Consider the following 18,246-nt stretch of genomic DNA (forward strand, 5'->3'; position numbering starts at 1 on the left):
GGATGAAGAAATACATTTTTGTGGTCCCTTATTCCCCCACTGTGTCCGCAGGTACATACCCAGTCGACACCCAAATCATAAGTAGTTTCTCTATGGTTAGGAAAGAAAGCTGGCATCCAAGTAAGTAATAAAAGGTAGGGAGTGGGCGGGCAGATTGAAGAAAGGGTTTGCATGGGGTGAGCCAGCAAGGATGTTCAGCCACATTAAATACAGGGGGTTGTCCGCTTCTGTTCTGTTTACCTGTACTGCTGTCTCTACAAACCAATGCCTTCCTGGTCTCCTCAGGGCTCAGGGCTCCTTGTTTGCTCCTCTTTGACCCTTCCAAGATACAGGCATAGCACTGGGGCTGCCAAGCAACAAGTGTCTGTTTGATAGGCAGGAGCACTAACTGCCTCAGAGGGGGCTTCCCCATTATTGACACATTAAAAAGCAAGAACAGTTTGCTCACAGACAGAACTCTTTCTACCATAACTATTGCTATAATTATAAGAGGTGGTTTTATGCAACAAAACTATATGGGTATCCATATGGATATGCATGTATAAATGTATACAGGATTAGTGTGATACGAGACTGTCCTATAACACATGCAAACACATACATATGCACACATGTACACAAACACACGCAGACACAAAAACACATACATCCATACACACCACACACATACACACACACACACACACACACACACACACACACGGAAGACAGTAGAATTTCCCCGTCTAACTTTACCAGCTTGGTCTACTGTTCCCATGACTGCTTCATAGCCCTGTGTGGCTTTTCAGATGGTCTCATAGAACCCTTTAGATCACTTTTATTTTTTTATTTTAATAATTATAGAGTGTTCAAGTGTTCAGAACTAGAAAGTGTATAGCATTGAAGGGGTGTTGGTAAGCAGAAGAGTTTTTTTATTTTCCTCTCTGAAACAAGTTCCCACCTCTTTAGCCCAAACTGGTTTTGAACTCATAATCCTCTTACCTCAGTTACCCAAGTCCTATGATTACACGCATGCTCTGACACATCTGGTCTGAGAAAAATCTTCCTGTTGGTGAAATGCAAAAGGAAAACCTTGTTTCTTCCATGACTACAAAGCATTGGGAACCCTCTTCTCAGAGTAAAACAAAGCAATTGAGATTTAAAAAAAAAAAAAAAACTTCCAATAAAAACCCAAATCCAAGTTTCTAAAGATGCATAAAGAGTTTAATACCGTAGAGGATGCAGAAAGTGTGAGAAAATTCAAACATTGCATGGTTTTATTTTTGTTGGCTGAGATTTGATTTTTGTTTTTATGCACTATAAAATTGGTGAGGGCAAAAACCTTCTTTGCCAATTTATTTCAGATTCCTTTTTTTTTTTTTGAAATCTTTTCTAAACAAAGATGCCATCCTGTGACGGTTCTAAGGTTTTGCCATACTGAGTTTCTTGCTCTGGGCACATGGCTCTACTCATCTACATAGAAGGCGCTGGAAAATATTTTTGTGAGCTGAGTGCAGCCTAGCGCCTAGGAATCCAGAGGAAGTGGAGGCCTCCCGCTCCGCACAGGAAACAATCTTCCAGCACGCCTTAAATGCCAGATTCCAGGCTCGTTTAACTAACCACTGACAGCTCTGTAAACAAAGTAGGGACAGGAGCCTCCATCCCCTTTCCTGGGAATCATTTTGGGTTTCGGGGCCGAAGGGAGCTTCTGGAATATTTGACTGCATGGCACAGATACACAGCAGAAGCAGGCTCAGCATCTGAAGAGCTGGAAATTCTTCCAGAATCAAAGTCATCTCAGAGGAGGTAGGAAAGGGTCGAACGGTTGGATTACATCTGGAGAGAGCTGGGATTTTTGAGCTCAATTCAGACAGCTTGATCAGAATTTAGCTGCCTTCTAAATTACTGCTTCCTGGAGATTTTTTTTTCTCCCATGATTTCTGCATACTTAAAAATAAAAATTTAAAAACCCAGTGCTAACTAACTTCCAGAATATGCAAACAATGCCTGCGTGCAATATTGTCTGGTTTCTCCTTTCTGTGTCTGCCCCTACACACACACACACACACACACATACACACGTACACACACACGTTTCTTGTTCATTTTCCTCTCCATCTTTATTTCCCCATCTTCATTGTTCTTTGATCATTTGGGTGTAAGTGTTGTCTGGAGTTCAGCGAGTGACAAAGGGCTGGATCGTCCGGTCGGTCGTTCAGAAGCCACGCTATCAATATTTCTGTCTCTTGAGATTCCTCCTTACTTTTTAAATGTAATCTGTGCTCTTAGTTTAATAGCTTTAAGAATAAAGGTGCACACTGTTTGGGGCCAGACATTGACCACTGGTTTCCTTAGCAGTATTCTAAGGTATTTTTTTAAAAAAATAAAGACGATGGGGGTGAAATGGGAGGGGCTAACAGGGGGCACCTGACTCCTTGGTGATCCTGACTCCGCCTCTTTCCTTTAGATCGAGACATTATCTGGGCTCCCTAAACCGGAAACCTCACTATGGATGATTTCGAACGTCGCAGAGAACTCAGGAGGCAAAAGAGAGAGGAGATGCGGCTGGAGGCAGAGAGGTAAGGATTCAGGTTGACAGACGTGCACATTATCAGCAACCTTGTTTTCAGATCACAATGACTCTGCCCTCTGAAGAGCCAAATTCGGCCATATTACGTAACAAGCTCTATTTGTAAAAATAGTTATGGATAGTTAGTCTCATGCTCTGCTATTCTACTGACTTATATGAAGAATCCAAAGGAAAGTGAGAAGTCTGGATGAACGTGGCTATTGGTGGGGTGTCTACACATGTACTCATTGCGCCATGGACTAAGGATCACACCATGATTCTGCCACTTAGGAGCCACGTGTCTCTGAGCAAGTGACCTCTCTCTAGGTCACAGATGTATTATATAAAATTGGCATAATATCTTCAGAGCTTTTGTGGTTGTCACGAAGATGATTAAGCTTTATAAATGGCCTTAACCTGTAAAGCTGACACACTGAATGCATAGCTAATAGCTGTTTTTGTTGTTATTAATTATTATTAATGCCAACCCTGTCTAAGTAATAAGCAACAGCCAGATATCTGGGACTATCTATGAATGCCAAGAGAAGGAAAGACTATCATCACCCTGAGATTAAACTACTCACAGAATAGTTTTGTGGGGAGTTGTGGTAAGCTATGGAAGAAGTAGTTGTGGAGATAAGTAAAACGGAAGTTGTCTAAAATACAAGAGGGATAGAATAAAAGGAAGGAGGGAGGACAGAGGGGAATGCATCCAACATAGAAGATGCATCTATCCAAATTTAAAATAATAGATAATAAATAAAAACTTAAAGCACACAAAACTAAGGAAATGGCAAAAGGCCTGGTGGTTGCCAGGAGCTGGAGAGGAGGGAGGGAGGGAGGAGCACACACAGGCAGAGCATGGGATGTTAGAGCCTCAAAAGCACCCATGAGATAGTATGATAGCAGATACATGCCATCATGCTGGAACTCAATGCAAATTATGGAATCAGAGTGAAATGACCTGTGAATGTACCTCCATCGTCCACAGTAACAAGTGCACCACTGTGTGAGGGATGCGGGTAATAGCAGAGGCTGTGGCTGGGGAGGGAACAAGGGGAGCATGGGAACGTTGCCATTTCCACTCAGCTTTTCTGTGAACCTAAGATTACCATGAGGAATACAGTTTATCAATAGAAATGATGGGGTGGAATAGGAGAGGCTGACGAGGTGAGAGAATGAGACGAGTAAAGCCCAGAGGAGAAAGAATCTATTGCAGGGAACTTGAGAGGAAGGGCATCTTAGGACCCTCACTAGGGAGCTACATGGGATGAGAATATAGTGGTAAAGGCTAGGTACGGTGGACTGAGGTATAGAGGCACTGATAGATGTGATGTCAAGCATACGGTCATGAGAGCCTGAATCAGAGCAGTCGCTGGGAGGAAAGAGATCCCATGTAGAAATTAGCAAGCCTGTCAGCAGCAGGGAAAATTCAAAGTCTGAAGACTGTAAGCTCTAGCTTTGAATGACTACAGTAAATTAACCTAAAATAGAGCAGTCCCAAGGCTCAGAGCTACAGGTTCATTCGTCCGTTCTCTACACACTTTTCATCAGCCATCGCCAAGAAAAGTCTCTGCCTCATCTCCACTGGGGAAAGATGAGAAGACTCTATACTTGGTGGTCATGGTCCTAGTGTTGAATTTCGGGTAGAAACTACATCAACATGGGGCTTCCCCCTAGATGTTAGAAGAGTGGACATTTGGATTTTTATTTAGAAAGAGGAGAAAAAAAATCTTATAAGAAACATCCATTGGGACAAACCAACCATCGTGGCAATAAAAGCTGAAGTCATATCTCCCATAAAGCCAATATGAAAGAGGAAGAGGTCACAAAGATATAATGGAAACTTATCACAGGGAGCAAAACATCAGAGAAATGAAGACCCAGGGAAGGATCAGACCTGAAATCAAGAGGACATTAAAGACATGTGGACACCATCCAGACAGGAGGAACACACCTCTTTCTTAATCTGCCTAATGCAGTGCTACTGGCCTTGGGTTCTCCTGGATTCTTGAGCAGAACTGACCAAGATGAAGTGTCTGAACAGAGATGGGAGAAAAGAAGGTGATCAGCAAATAGACACTTCTGTATCTCAGAGGATCGTAGGAAACAAGAGTACAGGAAACAGAGGGGCAGAGGAGCAGCCTGAAGAACGCTGGGGCTAGAGGGATGGTAGAGAAGAGAGTAAGCACCACGTTAGACAGAGTTCTACACCAACAGGCACTGAGAGAAGCATCGCACTGTGGTTTAAGCCAGACAGTAAGATAGAGTGAATAAGCCTTATTTTCTCATAGCCAGAACTCTACCTAAGAACTGACCACACAGCTGCTCCATTCCTGCTTTCCAGGGTGTTGGTAACGGGTGAACAAGGATTTATCTTCTGTTAATGTCGGCTGTAAAAAGCCTGTGCACCAAAGCTTCATTGGGTTCCCTTAATAACCTAAAACAAATACATACAAATTTATCCAAATATGGTTTAACCAACATTTCTGTCTACATGTCTGCTTGGACTTAACAATGGCCCTATGTTTGTACTGGTTTTACCTGTTTGTGTTTCAAGGGGTACTGTATATATAGGTCTGCTGTGCTGGAATTAGGTCAAATCCGTCAGCATTTGGTAAAATGATCACTTATAGCAGTAGTGAAAGTTAGACTGTACAGTCCAGCTAGCTTCCATGGCAAGTTCAGGGTGTGTCCAGGAAACAGATGGCCAAACCAGGAATCAAGGGCTATCTAAAATCATAGTTCAGATCTGAGGACAAAGGGCATGTAAGACCTTAGGCAAGTCCCTTCCTCTTCCTCTAACTCCAGACCCTGGCTTCCTTTGTCACAGGAATGAGTGTTTTCTCAGGGGACTTAGAGGTCATTTCCTCTTGGCTTTGGAATTGTCTACTTCTGTTGGCAATAGGTCAGATATTGCTTGATTTAAAGTCAAGTAAGTAATATGGAATCTTACATTTAAAAAAAAAAGATAGTTCTAAAGTCCTATAAAATATACCTAGGGCCAGGCAGGGGAAGACTTAACTGTCACCTGGATATGGAGCACAAAAAGAAGTCATGCCAGCTTTGGAATGGCAGTAGAGAAAAATAGACGGAGTTGTCCCAAGAGGCAAGGCTACAGACGCATTCATCTGTTCTCAGCACATGTTATCAGGAATCTCTTTTGCTCTATTCTCTGTTTGGGACAGAGGACTGGGTATTTTCCTCGGGGTTGGAATACTTACACACATACCCGGGCTTTAGGTTCAATCTCTAGCACCTTTGCAGACTTGCACATTTGCAGAGTCACTTTTTCCTTCTTTTGAGTACAGAGATGTTCTAGACCTTTGAAACGTATCTGGTAAATGCAGACTAATAACAGCACAGCAGTAAACATAGCTGAAAGGCATAAGCAGATATAAATGTGTATATATGTGTGTGTGTGTATATATATATATATATGTGTATACACATATATACAAATATATATTATTACAAATATATTATATATTATTACAAATATAAATATGTATATATATTTGTAGATATGTATGTTCTATAACAGCAGCACTCAATCTGTGGGTTGTAACCCCTTTGGGGATTGAAAAATCCTTTCACAGGGGTTGCATATCATAAATTCTGCATAGCTGATATTTACATTATGATTCATAACAGTAGCAAAATTACAATTATGAAGTAACAATGAAATATTTCTATGGTTGGGGTCACCACAACATGAGGAACTGTTTTAAAAGGTCACACAGCATTAGGAAGGTTGAGAACCAATGTTCTATATAAATGAAGGAACACTAAGCAGTATCATGATCAAAGATGGCAAGTTTACCAGTTATGGTCGTGGGCTTTGGTGGTAGAACCTGTGGTCTACTGTGGTACCTAGGCCTTTCCCTTAATGGCTTTAGCATTGTTAAGATGGTCAATCTTTCAAATTTTCTGCTTGCCCCTGTATAATATGAGGGCAATGAAAATATCCACTTCATAGATTCTTATAGGATGAGACGAGATAAGGAAGCTTTAACAGAGTACTTAGCATTTTGCATCAGTAGACATGACTGTTAATGATTATTAGCTTATTTGATTCTCTGCAGCACACAACCTAAAACATTATAATTGCCTTTTATGTATCTCAGAGATTGCAAGCACTCTGAACTAGGAAGCCAGAATTTGCTATTTTGTGAAGAACTTGAGTGGGTTTGATGGACGTCAAGGTTCTATCAGACAGAAGAGGCAACATGAGTTCACACTGAGCTGTTCTTTCACATTTTGCGGACACGATTCTGAGCTCCCGTGTCTCTCTTGAGAAACAACCCTCAGTGGTGCTTCTATCTGTGAGCAGATCTTTGGTGGCCACACTCTGTGTCAGACATCCCCTGCACCAAGCCAAGAGCCAGGGCTCTCATTTTTCAAGTTATGAACTCACTACATTCCCGGCATACGCTTTCCACACCCAGCGGCAGCTCCTCTTTCCATTAGAAGAAAGGCCTCTATTGTAGAATTGTTATCAGATTCCAAAGCTCAGAGACATAAATAAAGGGAAAGAAAACATGCTAGCTGTTTTCATCATTCATGCATTTTTATGGGCTTCTGAAATATCCCAATGATTAGACATTTGAAAGTAAATATTTTTACTGCTCTAGAAAAACAAGCAAGTTTTAAAAATCCATTTGATCCACAAAAATCCCTTTCTAGAGCTGTGTCATTGATGCTTTTCCCCCAATACCAAGGCCCATCGACAGTTAAACTACAGACAGTACACATGAAAACACTTAATTCAGAATGCTTAGATCATGACCTTGAGTCTCAAGTACAAGTCTTTAAAAATACATTTTAAGATGTCTGAGCAGAACATTATTTTCCATTAGGAAGTTAAATGAAACATTCTTTTGAAACTGTATAAATCATTAAGGTACTTATGTTTGCCCAAAAAAAGTTCTCTTAGAAGATTGATTACTCCAGAAAGAAGAAAAAGAGCAGAAAAGGGGCGGGGGGAGGGAGGAAGGCCTAGCCTTTGGTATTGAATTTTGTTTCTGTATTTTCTATTAAAGTTCTTTTAGTAATTAGTTTGAAGGATACTTAAAAACACTTCTTATAGTTTTATGCATATGTCATATGGCCAGAAGAGGATTCTGGGTCCCCTGAAGCTAGAGATACAAGAGCCACCCAACTAGCTTTCTGGGAAGAAAACTCAGGTCCCCTGGAAGAGCAGCTAGTCAAGCCATCTTAACCATTGAGCCGCCTCTCCAGCCCCCTTTTATGCACATTTAAAACTGTTTTGTTTCAGTCCAATTTCCAGTCACTGTGATTACAGTGTGAACAACCCCCTTCAGCTCACACATCTTAACACTTCGTCTCTAGCTGGTGGAGCCATTTGGAAAAGTTGTAGAACTGTTTTGGATGTGAGGTCTAGTTGGCAGAACATGGACATGGGACAGGTCATGAGAGTTACAGGCCAGCTCCATGTCTCTCTGCTTCCTGACCCCATGAGATGCTCAACCTGACACTTCCACTACCACAGGCAAGATCTGGCTCCACTCTGGCACCTGACCTGACCTGATGGCTTGCATTCCCTAAACCATGAGCCAGAATAAATCTTCCTCTCTTAGGTTACTGTTGCTGGGTTCTCTTCATTTGTATCTAGCCACAAAAGAATAAAGTTCACACACTCATGCCTAATCCTCTCCCTTCTTTTGCCTCTCCCCTTTCTAGATTGACAGTATCTTTACCCTCATCAATTCCTAAGTAAAGTGACCCATTTAGACCAATTGATGCTAACCATGTAATTCTTGAAAGAACCCTACACTGTGGTGTTCAGTGAAGTATCAGAAAGCAAGGCTGTACCTAAGCAGCATGTGTTCAGCCACTACACCTAAATTTGTTGTTCCTGCTGTTGCTGTTGTTTAGAGACAGGGTTTCTCTGTATAACTCTGCCTGTCTTGGATCTCACTCTGTAGACCAGGCTGGCCTCAGACTCACAGAAATCCACTTACCTCTGCATCCCGAGTGCTTTGGATTAAAGGCATGCGTGCACCATCATCATCCAGCCTAGGAATTGAAATTCTTAAGAACCTGGCATGCTGGTCCATAACTTTATTCTCATCTGGAAAAAAAAATTCTGGCACATAAGCTAGTCAAAATCCTCAAAACACTAGTAAATTTCTCTTTCTAGTTATATATGATATTTATAAAGAACTGATCCTGAGTCCTCTGGGGAAAGGGCAGAATGGTATGGTGTTTAGGTATTCCAGCAGTGATGTCCAGGAGATCTATTAGCCAGCATTTTTTTGTCTTGAAAGACTGCTTCACTGTCCCTTGCTCCTCTGTCTTTAACAATAAGTGGGAATGGATAATGAAGTCTCTCACAGACCCAGCAAGCTGGTTTGACCCATGCAGAGAAATCAGCACAATGGCAGACATAGGTGTCCAGTGATACTAAAATTATACTGATGCTCTGATAACAAAGTCATGTGTTTTTCTGTATTTCAATTTTGTGGCTCTGATCACCGCATCATGTTATCACCTGGAAACAGCTTCCTAATAGTCTTTGACCTCAGTGTCATGACAATAACAATGAACCTTACATAGACTTTCTAACCATGATCAGTGCACAGTCAGCTTTTTACTGTTCTCACTGTTTCTCTATAGACTAAATTAGTATCTTCCAGGAAACCCAAGCAGTTGACAGTTGCCCTCTGGGGTATCACTGAGCTGGACACTGTCCCTATGTTGTTAGCCTGGTATCTAATTGCTACTCAGTTTGAATCTATTTTAGTTTACTTGAAAGTGATTAGAGAACCATAGATGTGAAAGGAAATGTACCTTTTTGCTAAGAGTCTTTACATTTTTCAGTCATTTAAAATTAAGTCAATAAATAGTAAGAGACAGTATTGTTCCTAACACATAGCTTTATCTCCATTGAATGAGCCTTTATGTTTATTTTCATGTATTTTCTTTATATAGTTTAAATAATTTTGCCTTATGAAATTATAGTTTGCTTTTTCACATTATTTAATTTGTGGCTTCAATACTATCACAGCAATAATATACATTATTATATATACACATATATATATAATACACATATATATGTGTGTGTGTGTATATGTGTGTATAATGAAAGTTCTATGTCTGATTTTTATAAAATAATTTTGAAACATTTTATTCCAAATAACTGTTTTGGTCTATTTTAATCATAAAAAGTAGACATACACAAAACAACGTGATATGACGTAGACAGAGGGGCTCTATCTCATTGTACTACACACCACTTTGGAGTTAGCACATTTGCAATGCTACTGAATCCCCTGAAGACTCCTCTCCAATGCTGTCCTTTGGCTGCTCTACTCAGGTAGGTAACCAGAGTCCTGAATAGTCCATTAGGTTAAAGCTTGACTTTAAGTGATGGCTTTGAGAGAGCCTTGTTGTGAGACACTCAAAAGATTGCCTCTAGACCAGTGGTTTGAAACCCGTGGCTCCCCTTTGGGGGTCACATGACACTTTCACAGGGGTTGCCCAAGACCATTGGAAAACACAGATATTTACATTGTGATTCATATCAATAGCAAAACTATAGTTATGAAGTAACAAGGAAAATAATTTTATGGTTGGGGGTCACCACAACATGAGGAACTGTTTTAAAGGGTCACAGCATTAGGAAGGTTGAGAACCACTACTCCAGACTCAGATAAAGATGTTAATGACCACCTATTTGCTTGAGACAGCTTGGAGATTTGCCTTCCTAAATGCATAGGATCAAAGGACTCATATGTTGTCTCCTGCTGGGAACATGAATAAAGCATTCAGTCCTGTGAACAAAGAATTCTCATTCAAACACAGGAAAAAAATGTAATGAAAACTATCACATTCTTATATATCAAATCCATCCCTTTGAATGTCCTCACTGACCAGTAGGTCTGAGAGATTCACATTTGTAGCTGTCATTTGGTTCTAGCAGGCAAGAACAATTGTAGAATATTCCAGAATGTTATTAAGGGAACTCTTGCTCAGTTGTTCAAGAGTGTTCTAAGGAGGGTCTTAACCTAATTGTCTTGGAAGTCCTGAACAACACTGCAAGTCAATACCCTGGGGCTGGAAATCCCAGTGAGCTGGAAGATGCATCTGTATCAGTGGATTCCCATTCATCCGGGAAGAAGGTGAAGGAGCCATGAACATGCTTTGTGAATAACATCAGCTCCTGGCTCCTGCTTGCTGGGCCATGAACAGTGTTCTTGGGCAGTCTTAGAGACATGCTTTAGCTTGTCATAACTCTGCATTAATTCAGACACCTCTGGTGTTGAATTCTTAACTATTTATAACAGGACTTTAGGACAGTGTAGCTTGGAACTATATATAAATAAAGGATTTGATTAACTTGTGAACTATGTAAGCTACATTCCAAGGCTTCGTTTTTTAAACATCGGAGAACACAACATTGTAAATGTTTAAAAATGACTGTAGAAACACTCACTTGTATTGAAAACCTATTTTCCTGATCAGAAGTAATTTTTCCTTCATTTGTTTCTTTAACACACACTTGATGCTTCTGTTGGTCAAGTTACCAGGTACACTTGCATATTTTTCAAGACAGTATTTCTGTTAAAATGTCTCATCATTTATACTGGCTTCTTCTTCCAGTTACTCTAAATTAGTGAGGTTGCTGATTTTACATTTAAGGTTAGTACTGAATTTAAGGTTATTAATGAATTTAATACTACATTTAAGCTTAGTACTAAGTTTAAAATGCAAGAGTGTATTTTCCACCCCAATGGCTGCCTACCTTACATACAGTTCCTTTGTTGGAATAAAAATCTTGGTAAAGTACACACCAGCCACTATAAATAGCACTGTGCTTGTGCATTCAGGAGAGTCTCCAGAGAGTATATTTTAAACCCACATTGTTTAGAATAGGAAATTTTTCTGGTGTTCATATTTTCCGTTGTGGTGACATGGATTGTCCCCTGTCACACATCTTCCCTGGCTCCCATCTTCCTGTGACACTTAGGAATCAAACTAGTAAATTCCAGAAAAGTGTTCAATATGTGCTTCTGATTTTTCTATGGGTGCCTTGGGAATTCTGCATACATCTTGGGGCTCTCCAAATGAAGCTGCTAAGAACTCACAGAACCGGCATCTGCAACTAGGCAACAAAGGAGGGCTTTCTTTCTGGAGATGGACGCTCTGGTGCGCCTGCTTAGGGGAACGGCGTCAACTCCATTTTTGATTCCCACAGAAAACCTCATGTTGTTGGCAGGATAGTCTGGGGGAACTCAAGAGACGAATATGGACAAGAACTGAGCAGGAAGTGAGTGAGCACACAGGCAGCATGAGAGGACGGGTTACCATGCTGGTTCCAAGACCAGGGGCATCATCAGGTCTAATTACACAGCACCTTTCCCAAGGCACTGTTGGCAGCTCCAGTATATGAGAACCTCTGTCCACTCCTTCCTCGAACAGTTTCTCTGTTTCTCTAATCAACGCTGTGGTGCAAACCTTTATTATTTTATTTTTAGTGGGAGGGCCCCACTCTGGGAGATGTAATGCTTCCTCTTTATTTCTCTTTCCTTGATGAATAAGAAAGGGGCTACTGTTAAGGGAACTCAGCTTTTTTTGTTTTCTATAGACAGAGTTGACACAGCATTTAATAGCCTTCAACCCTCCTGCCTTACCATGAAAGCTAGCCATTCCAATTACATTTTTCCCCCTCTGAGCCAGTATTCGCAGGGTATGTCCTGGCTACTCGGGGACTGTCATCCCTATGGCTGCTGAGTGGCTTCTGAACTGAACAAAATGGAAATGTTTGTAAAACTAAGACTGCAACAGGGTGGAACTTCTCAAATCTTTTAGCTCTTAGGCACCTGACATCGTGGGCCCCTAGATAGCAATGGCATCATTACAACTCCATGCAGAGCTGAACTAAGGGGCTCTAAAAGGCCAGTTTTCCGTGAGAACTGTCTCAGGATTACTCATAAGGACAGATTCTGGTGTTCCACTGCTTATCATGTCAGAAATGAATGCACTCTTACTTGCAATCTCTAAGAAGGGGCTGTAGGTCCAAATTGTTGGACTTGGCCTTGGGAAGCAACAAACCCAAGAGCACCCAGCGACTATGCATAGCTCTGAGCCTTAAGCACAGACCTCATGTTCTTCAACTCTTACTAAAGAAAGAAACTTTTAGTTACCAGGCGTAACTCCAGCTCCAGGTAATAGGGATGAGGTATGAAAGAGAATATAAAGCTAATTATTTTTTATTTCTGTCATGGATTTTTTGTAGTTAAGTGCATAAAAATATATTTGAAAAAGAAGTATGAAATCCAATGTAAAACTCCATCACTTCCATTTTTAATGGCCACCGTCACCATATGGAAGTTCATCGAATTGTGTAATTTGGTGGCATAGTTAGTTGCAGTGTATGACTTTTTTTGTTGTTGGCGTGTGTGTGTGTGTGTGTGTGTGTGTGTGTGTGTAAAGGGTGACACAGGGCAGATCTGCATTGCACTGAAGAGCCTTGCTGGTTCCTGTCCATCAGATTTCTTTCTGTTGGACTTTGTGGAGAGCTGCGGATTGAGTTCTGGCCATATACTGGTGCTTAAAGGAAACTCACACTTCTCAGCCTGCTTCCTTTAGCCATCTCAGTGGCCCTCAGGCATTCCGGGTTGAGAGCAGAGAAAATGCTATCAAATGTCACACCCCACCCCCACCCCCGGAGCCTGTCATTTCTCAAAAGAGCTTGGAACCCAAGAGCCATGTTAACTTCTCTTTCCCTGAAGTTGGGAATGGAGGAGCGAATTTAAAAGACTTGAAAGAGTGATGATGATGGTGTTGACATTTATTTTGCCTGGCTTGGCTTCTGAGCAGGCACCACCAGTAAAGATGGCCTCCGTGCTTGCTCACACCACTGTCTCCTCCTGCCCAGGCCTCTTGTAACTGGCAACTAGTGGTCACCTTGACGGTTCAGGCGTACATAGAGTGACTGATTCCTCTCCTTGAATCTCATAGAACACGTTTAAAATTTGTGAATTATTACTGTCAATCTTGCATTTGTTATGTCTCAGAAATCTGGGACAAATGGCGAGCTAAGGTGCCTGTTGGACATATCAAAGCAGACTCTGGCCATGAGTTCCCCTCAATCCATACTGACAAGTACACTTAAGAGAGTCACCCTGGCCTACACACCCTACACTTTACCTCTGAACTTCCTTCCCTCCCTTCCCCTCCCCTCCTCTCCCCTCCCCTCCCCTCCTCTCTCCTCTCTTCCACTTTCCTTCCCTTCTCTTCCCTCAGCTTCTCTTCCTTATTAATCCCAGCCATTTTGGCTATGTGTCCTCTTAGTTCTTGGTCCATTGATGTCTTGGTCTCCAGCTCCTCTCTTACCCCCCCTTCTCTTCCTCTCTTGTTCCCTCCTACCCCCTCCTTTCCTGACCCTGGTCATTCTGCTGGCCCGATTCAGTTTGGACCCTTCCAGAGGCCCCTGGCCATATTCTCCCTCCTATCTACAATGAACCTTCTCCTCAGCCACACCTAGGACCAGTCTTGTCCTCATTTTTTCATTCAGTGTCCATGTTCGTCCACATACCAATTGGAAAACAGATCCTAGACCACAAACTACACCTCCCCCAAGCATAGCACCCAACACCGAATGAGTACAAATACATCTTTATTTGTATCTGTGTGTCCATGCAGAACTTGGTTAGATTTACTAAGTTACAGAAGGAGAGGCAGAAATGTTAGAACCTTAGGAGTATCCTTGGAGGAGTAACCATCGGGGTCTTCCCTGAAGTGCCTTCACTCCAGACGAGCCTTTTAGCCACCGGATTTGAGTTCTCTATCTTGTCCTCTGGACCAATGAGAAGATGAGCATCCTTTATCCCTCAGATTATTATTGGACTTTTGCATCATTTAATTTTGATCATTTGCACTCACTTAGCTGCACTGTGTGAGCAAATGAAAAGAAGAAAGGAAGAGTCTATTTCCTTGTTTGGCTATAGCACTTAGCCGTTCCTTAGTATTATCCTCAATTGGTATCTGTATTGTAAAATCAGATAATCATCAAATTGCAGGGTTCAGACCCAAGCCTTGGGAGTCCAACAGTGAGCAAACTATATAATCAAAGCGTTCTCTAATGAAAGACCACGCATGTGGTTAGGAACCGTGAAGTGCTTCAGCTAATCCCAGGAGAATGGGAAGAGGCACATGACGAAAGAATAACTTCAAGTTAGTATTTACCAACTCCTTCAGAAATAAAAAATGTCTAATGTGAGAGTTGGGTCTATGGTTTAAACTCTAAATGGGGCATTGTTTCTCTAGCGTTTGGAAATTACGATGGACCAGGAAAGAAAGAAACAAGAGAAAAAAATCAGTATCCTAGAACTACAACCTAAAGAAAAGAAATTTGCAGATCTTATTTTTAGTAAGGAACCCTTCTTCTTTTTTTTTTTTTCTTGTTTTCATAAATAGTTCTGCGCAGACTAAGGGGAAAGGGTTGGTCTAAATTGAGTTCCTACATCTCAAAAGTACACCTTGTTTAATTTTTTAGCATAAAATCTGTAATTCAGGTTAACGAGCTAGAATGATCAGCATTGGGGGCCCGAGAGCACAATTTGAAGAGCCTCAGAACTATGTCTGTTAATTTTTAGTTTACTCTTTGATCTTGGATCTGCTGTGAAAGAGTCAGAAGGAAAGATAATTTGAAGGTGTCCTAGAAAGGTTCGGGATTCTGCAGTGCTGGGGAGAATCTCAGATTACTCCAGCCCTCCCTACTTTGACCTGTATTTTGGAAAAGCTGTGTTCAAATTTCATATAACTGGCTCTCAAATTTAAAGGGAGTATATGCTTTTTTAAAGCATATACTTTATTTTCTTTAAATTAAAAATCTTTATAAGTGAGTTCTGATTTATAAATGAGGAAAAAAACGAATGAGGCTTGGTATCAAATGCCCTACTCACACCTCCACCTTAGTTTGGAAAAACAAAACAAGAGAAAATACACCTTCCTGGCCCTAGACCATATGTATGAACCGGTCCTGGAGAGATGTCTCAGCCATTAAGACTTCTTATTGCTCTTACAATAAGTAAAGTTTTTTTATATCCTATTAAAGTTCTCAGCACCCATCCTGGGTGGCTGATAACTGTCTTTTAACTCCAGGTTCATGGATCCAGTGCCCTCTTCTGACTGCCTCAGGCATCACAGTCAGGTGTTCATCCCACCCCCATACACATAAATAAAAGTAGAAATGCATCTTTAAAAGTAAACAAACAGACAAAAGAAGAACTGGTTTGCTTTTTCTGCTTTAAAAGTGAAAGTTTGATTTTGTAGCTGAGTAATTCAAAGTAAAATTAAATCCTAACATTGAAAATCTTTCTTCCCTTCATGTATTTCTAATCTCCCGCGGGTGCCCCAAGACAGGTACCTGGAAGTTCTGCAGAGGGGCGTTTCTGATGAACTCAACGTGAAAGGTTCAAACTACACTGATAACTCAGCCCAAAGTGTATAGAATCCAGTTATAACTTAGCAAATCTAAAAAGAGAGGTGGTGAGAAGAAGCTATCAAGCTCAAACCAGGGTTGGAAGCAGGCATGTCAGAATACCCAGCTAACACAGGCTTTATGTCCTGGGACTTGCTCATCTGCTAACATCAGGAGCCATCACTCACTGAGAGGTGTTGACTTAGGCCTCTCTTTGCAGGGGTGAAGTATAACAGGAGTTATTCTGGCCAGAGAATGAGTGAGCTATGCAGGTACTGGTGAGCTAGACCACCTCTTTGACCTACGCTAGTCAACATTATGATACATATAGTTATCTGCCACGTCTCTGTCATGTGCCATCGGCCAACTTCCCAGAGACCTGTACATTCTGGAACTCCCAAGATTCCAAGATTCAGTTTCTGAAGCAGCAGTTTCTAGATTCCATAAAATGCCAGCTTGTGGCCAACTTGATGTAGTGACTCTATTTTTGTTCCTATTCAACCCAGGAAACAAGTGTCAAGTACTTATTGTCTGTCTATTATATGCTTGATACCATTCTAAGCTGTATCGGCTACAGAAAACTGTTAGGATGTTTCTCTGAAAGCAAGGGAATTATTTAGTAAGAAAAAATATGTAGAAACATTTATTTCTAAAGGTGTCATAATCACATATTGAGCATGTGATATGTTGTTATAAAATAGGAAACACCTGACATATAAAACAACACATATAATTATATGAAATGTCATTCATATAAGATGAACAATATATGATGAACTAGAGTGCCCACAGTATTCAAAACATACAGTAGACTATTTTCTAAACACAAATATGTTTTAATCTAGGTCTGAGTTCCATAAAAAGAATCGATGTTTTTCAAGACCTTATATAGTGTCAATGGAAAAAAATCTGGATTTGATTAGAGTTATAAAAGTCATGTATAAATTTAATATCCAGATGTATAAACTAACCACCAGAAAAAAAAAACACTTGTGGTTATGAGACCATCTAGATACTTTGAATAAAAGTGGTCCACACCAATAATTCTGTGGCTTTTTTGAAGATATGACATTTTCCCCTGCATTTTAATATATCCTTAGCGCCCCTATGATCAGCTCATGATTTCTTTTGCAATGTAGTTGCATCTATATACAATAAATCTATAATCTACAATATATCACTAAGACCTAGAATCAATTTCCTCTGTATGGAAGTCCTATATACCTCCTTTCCTAAAGTCACACAATGTGAATGATGAACAGCATGCTGAGAGTGATTTTCACTGGAACCAGAACCAAGGTTTTGTAACAACCATTCATCCAAGAAACCATTTTAAAAGATGTGTTGTCAGAGGAAAACTTGTGAAAGCTGGTTCTCTGCTTCCATCACTTGGATTCCAGTGATGGAACTCACGTTGTCAGGTGTTAGGTACACTTATCCACTGAGCCATCTGTCCTTAGATAGACATTTTCTCTCCCAAGAGAGAAGGAGTGAGAAAAGGGAAGGGAAAGCCGAAGAGAAATTATGTTCAACATACAGGTGGAAAGGTTTGTGAATGTCTGGGAGAGCCAAGGCTGGTGCCTCCAGTAAGGCTCTTCCTAGAGTCTTAATAGTCATGTCCATCTCAGGGGTCCCTTCTCTTCTTGACCCCATATAAATATATATATCAGTTTGGCTTTCTCGGTGGACCCTGGCACCCAAAGTCTACAGAAACCCTGCAGATCCCAGAAATTTCTGTACTTGCCTTTGGGTTGATGGGACTGGGATGCAAATACAGTTTGCTTCCAGGTGTCTGGCAGCATGAGTTGGCCACTCCCCACCCCCAAATATGTACCCCAGATAGGCGATCTCAAGTTGGCAGAGATGGGCCTTCTTAGCAGACAATCAGTAGCCAAGTTGACTCAACTCCTGTAGCAGGTCTGGTGCGGCTTCCTGGCATGTCTCCAAGTCAGGACAGCAATACATCCATCTTGGAGCACAGTTATTTGGGGGTGGGACCACCAGTACTCACTCAAGTCCACATGTAGTGCCAGAGGTGATGGGTGAGTTCTTGAATCCTTGAAGCAGCTGTGTTCAAGTCAGTTGTCTCTTGAAGCCTCTCTCCAAGTCTTACCATTCAAAGGCACATAGAGGCTGACTTTTGGGTGTCAGAGGCATACTGCAAATTCATTCAGTGGCTGAAGCCTCCAGAGAATTTCAGGGGCAGTTTGGTTAACAAAAGAGATGTTCACAGCTGACTGTTGCT

General features: G+C 41.1%; 1 protein-coding gene across 3 annotated transcripts in view; it reads left to right on the plus strand.

Annotated features, from left to right (window-relative positions):
- The window catches only part of Cald1 (caldesmon 1), a 179,865-nt gene that overhangs the window by 84,957 nt on the left and 76,662 nt on the right, over positions 1-18,246 (plus strand). For 2 of the 3 annotated variants that reach the window (XM_028768348.1, XM_028768345.1), the window contains exon 3: positions 2,447-2,558. In XM_028768348.1, coding sequence (XP_028624181.1) covers positions 2,488-2,558 — 71 coding nt within the window. In that variant the 5' untranslated portion in view covers positions 2,447-2,487. Of the gene's footprint in view, positions 1-1,697; positions 1,786-2,446; positions 2,559-18,246 lie in introns of those variants that run through there. The other variant, XM_028768346.1, reaches the window with a different exon arrangement.

Source organism: Grammomys surdaster, unplaced genomic scaffold, assembly GCF_004785775.1.
Source record: "Grammomys surdaster isolate TR1022 unplaced genomic scaffold, NIH_TR_1.0 186, whole genome shotgun sequence".
NCBI lineage: Eukaryota > Metazoa > Chordata > Mammalia > Rodentia > Muridae > Grammomys > Grammomys surdaster.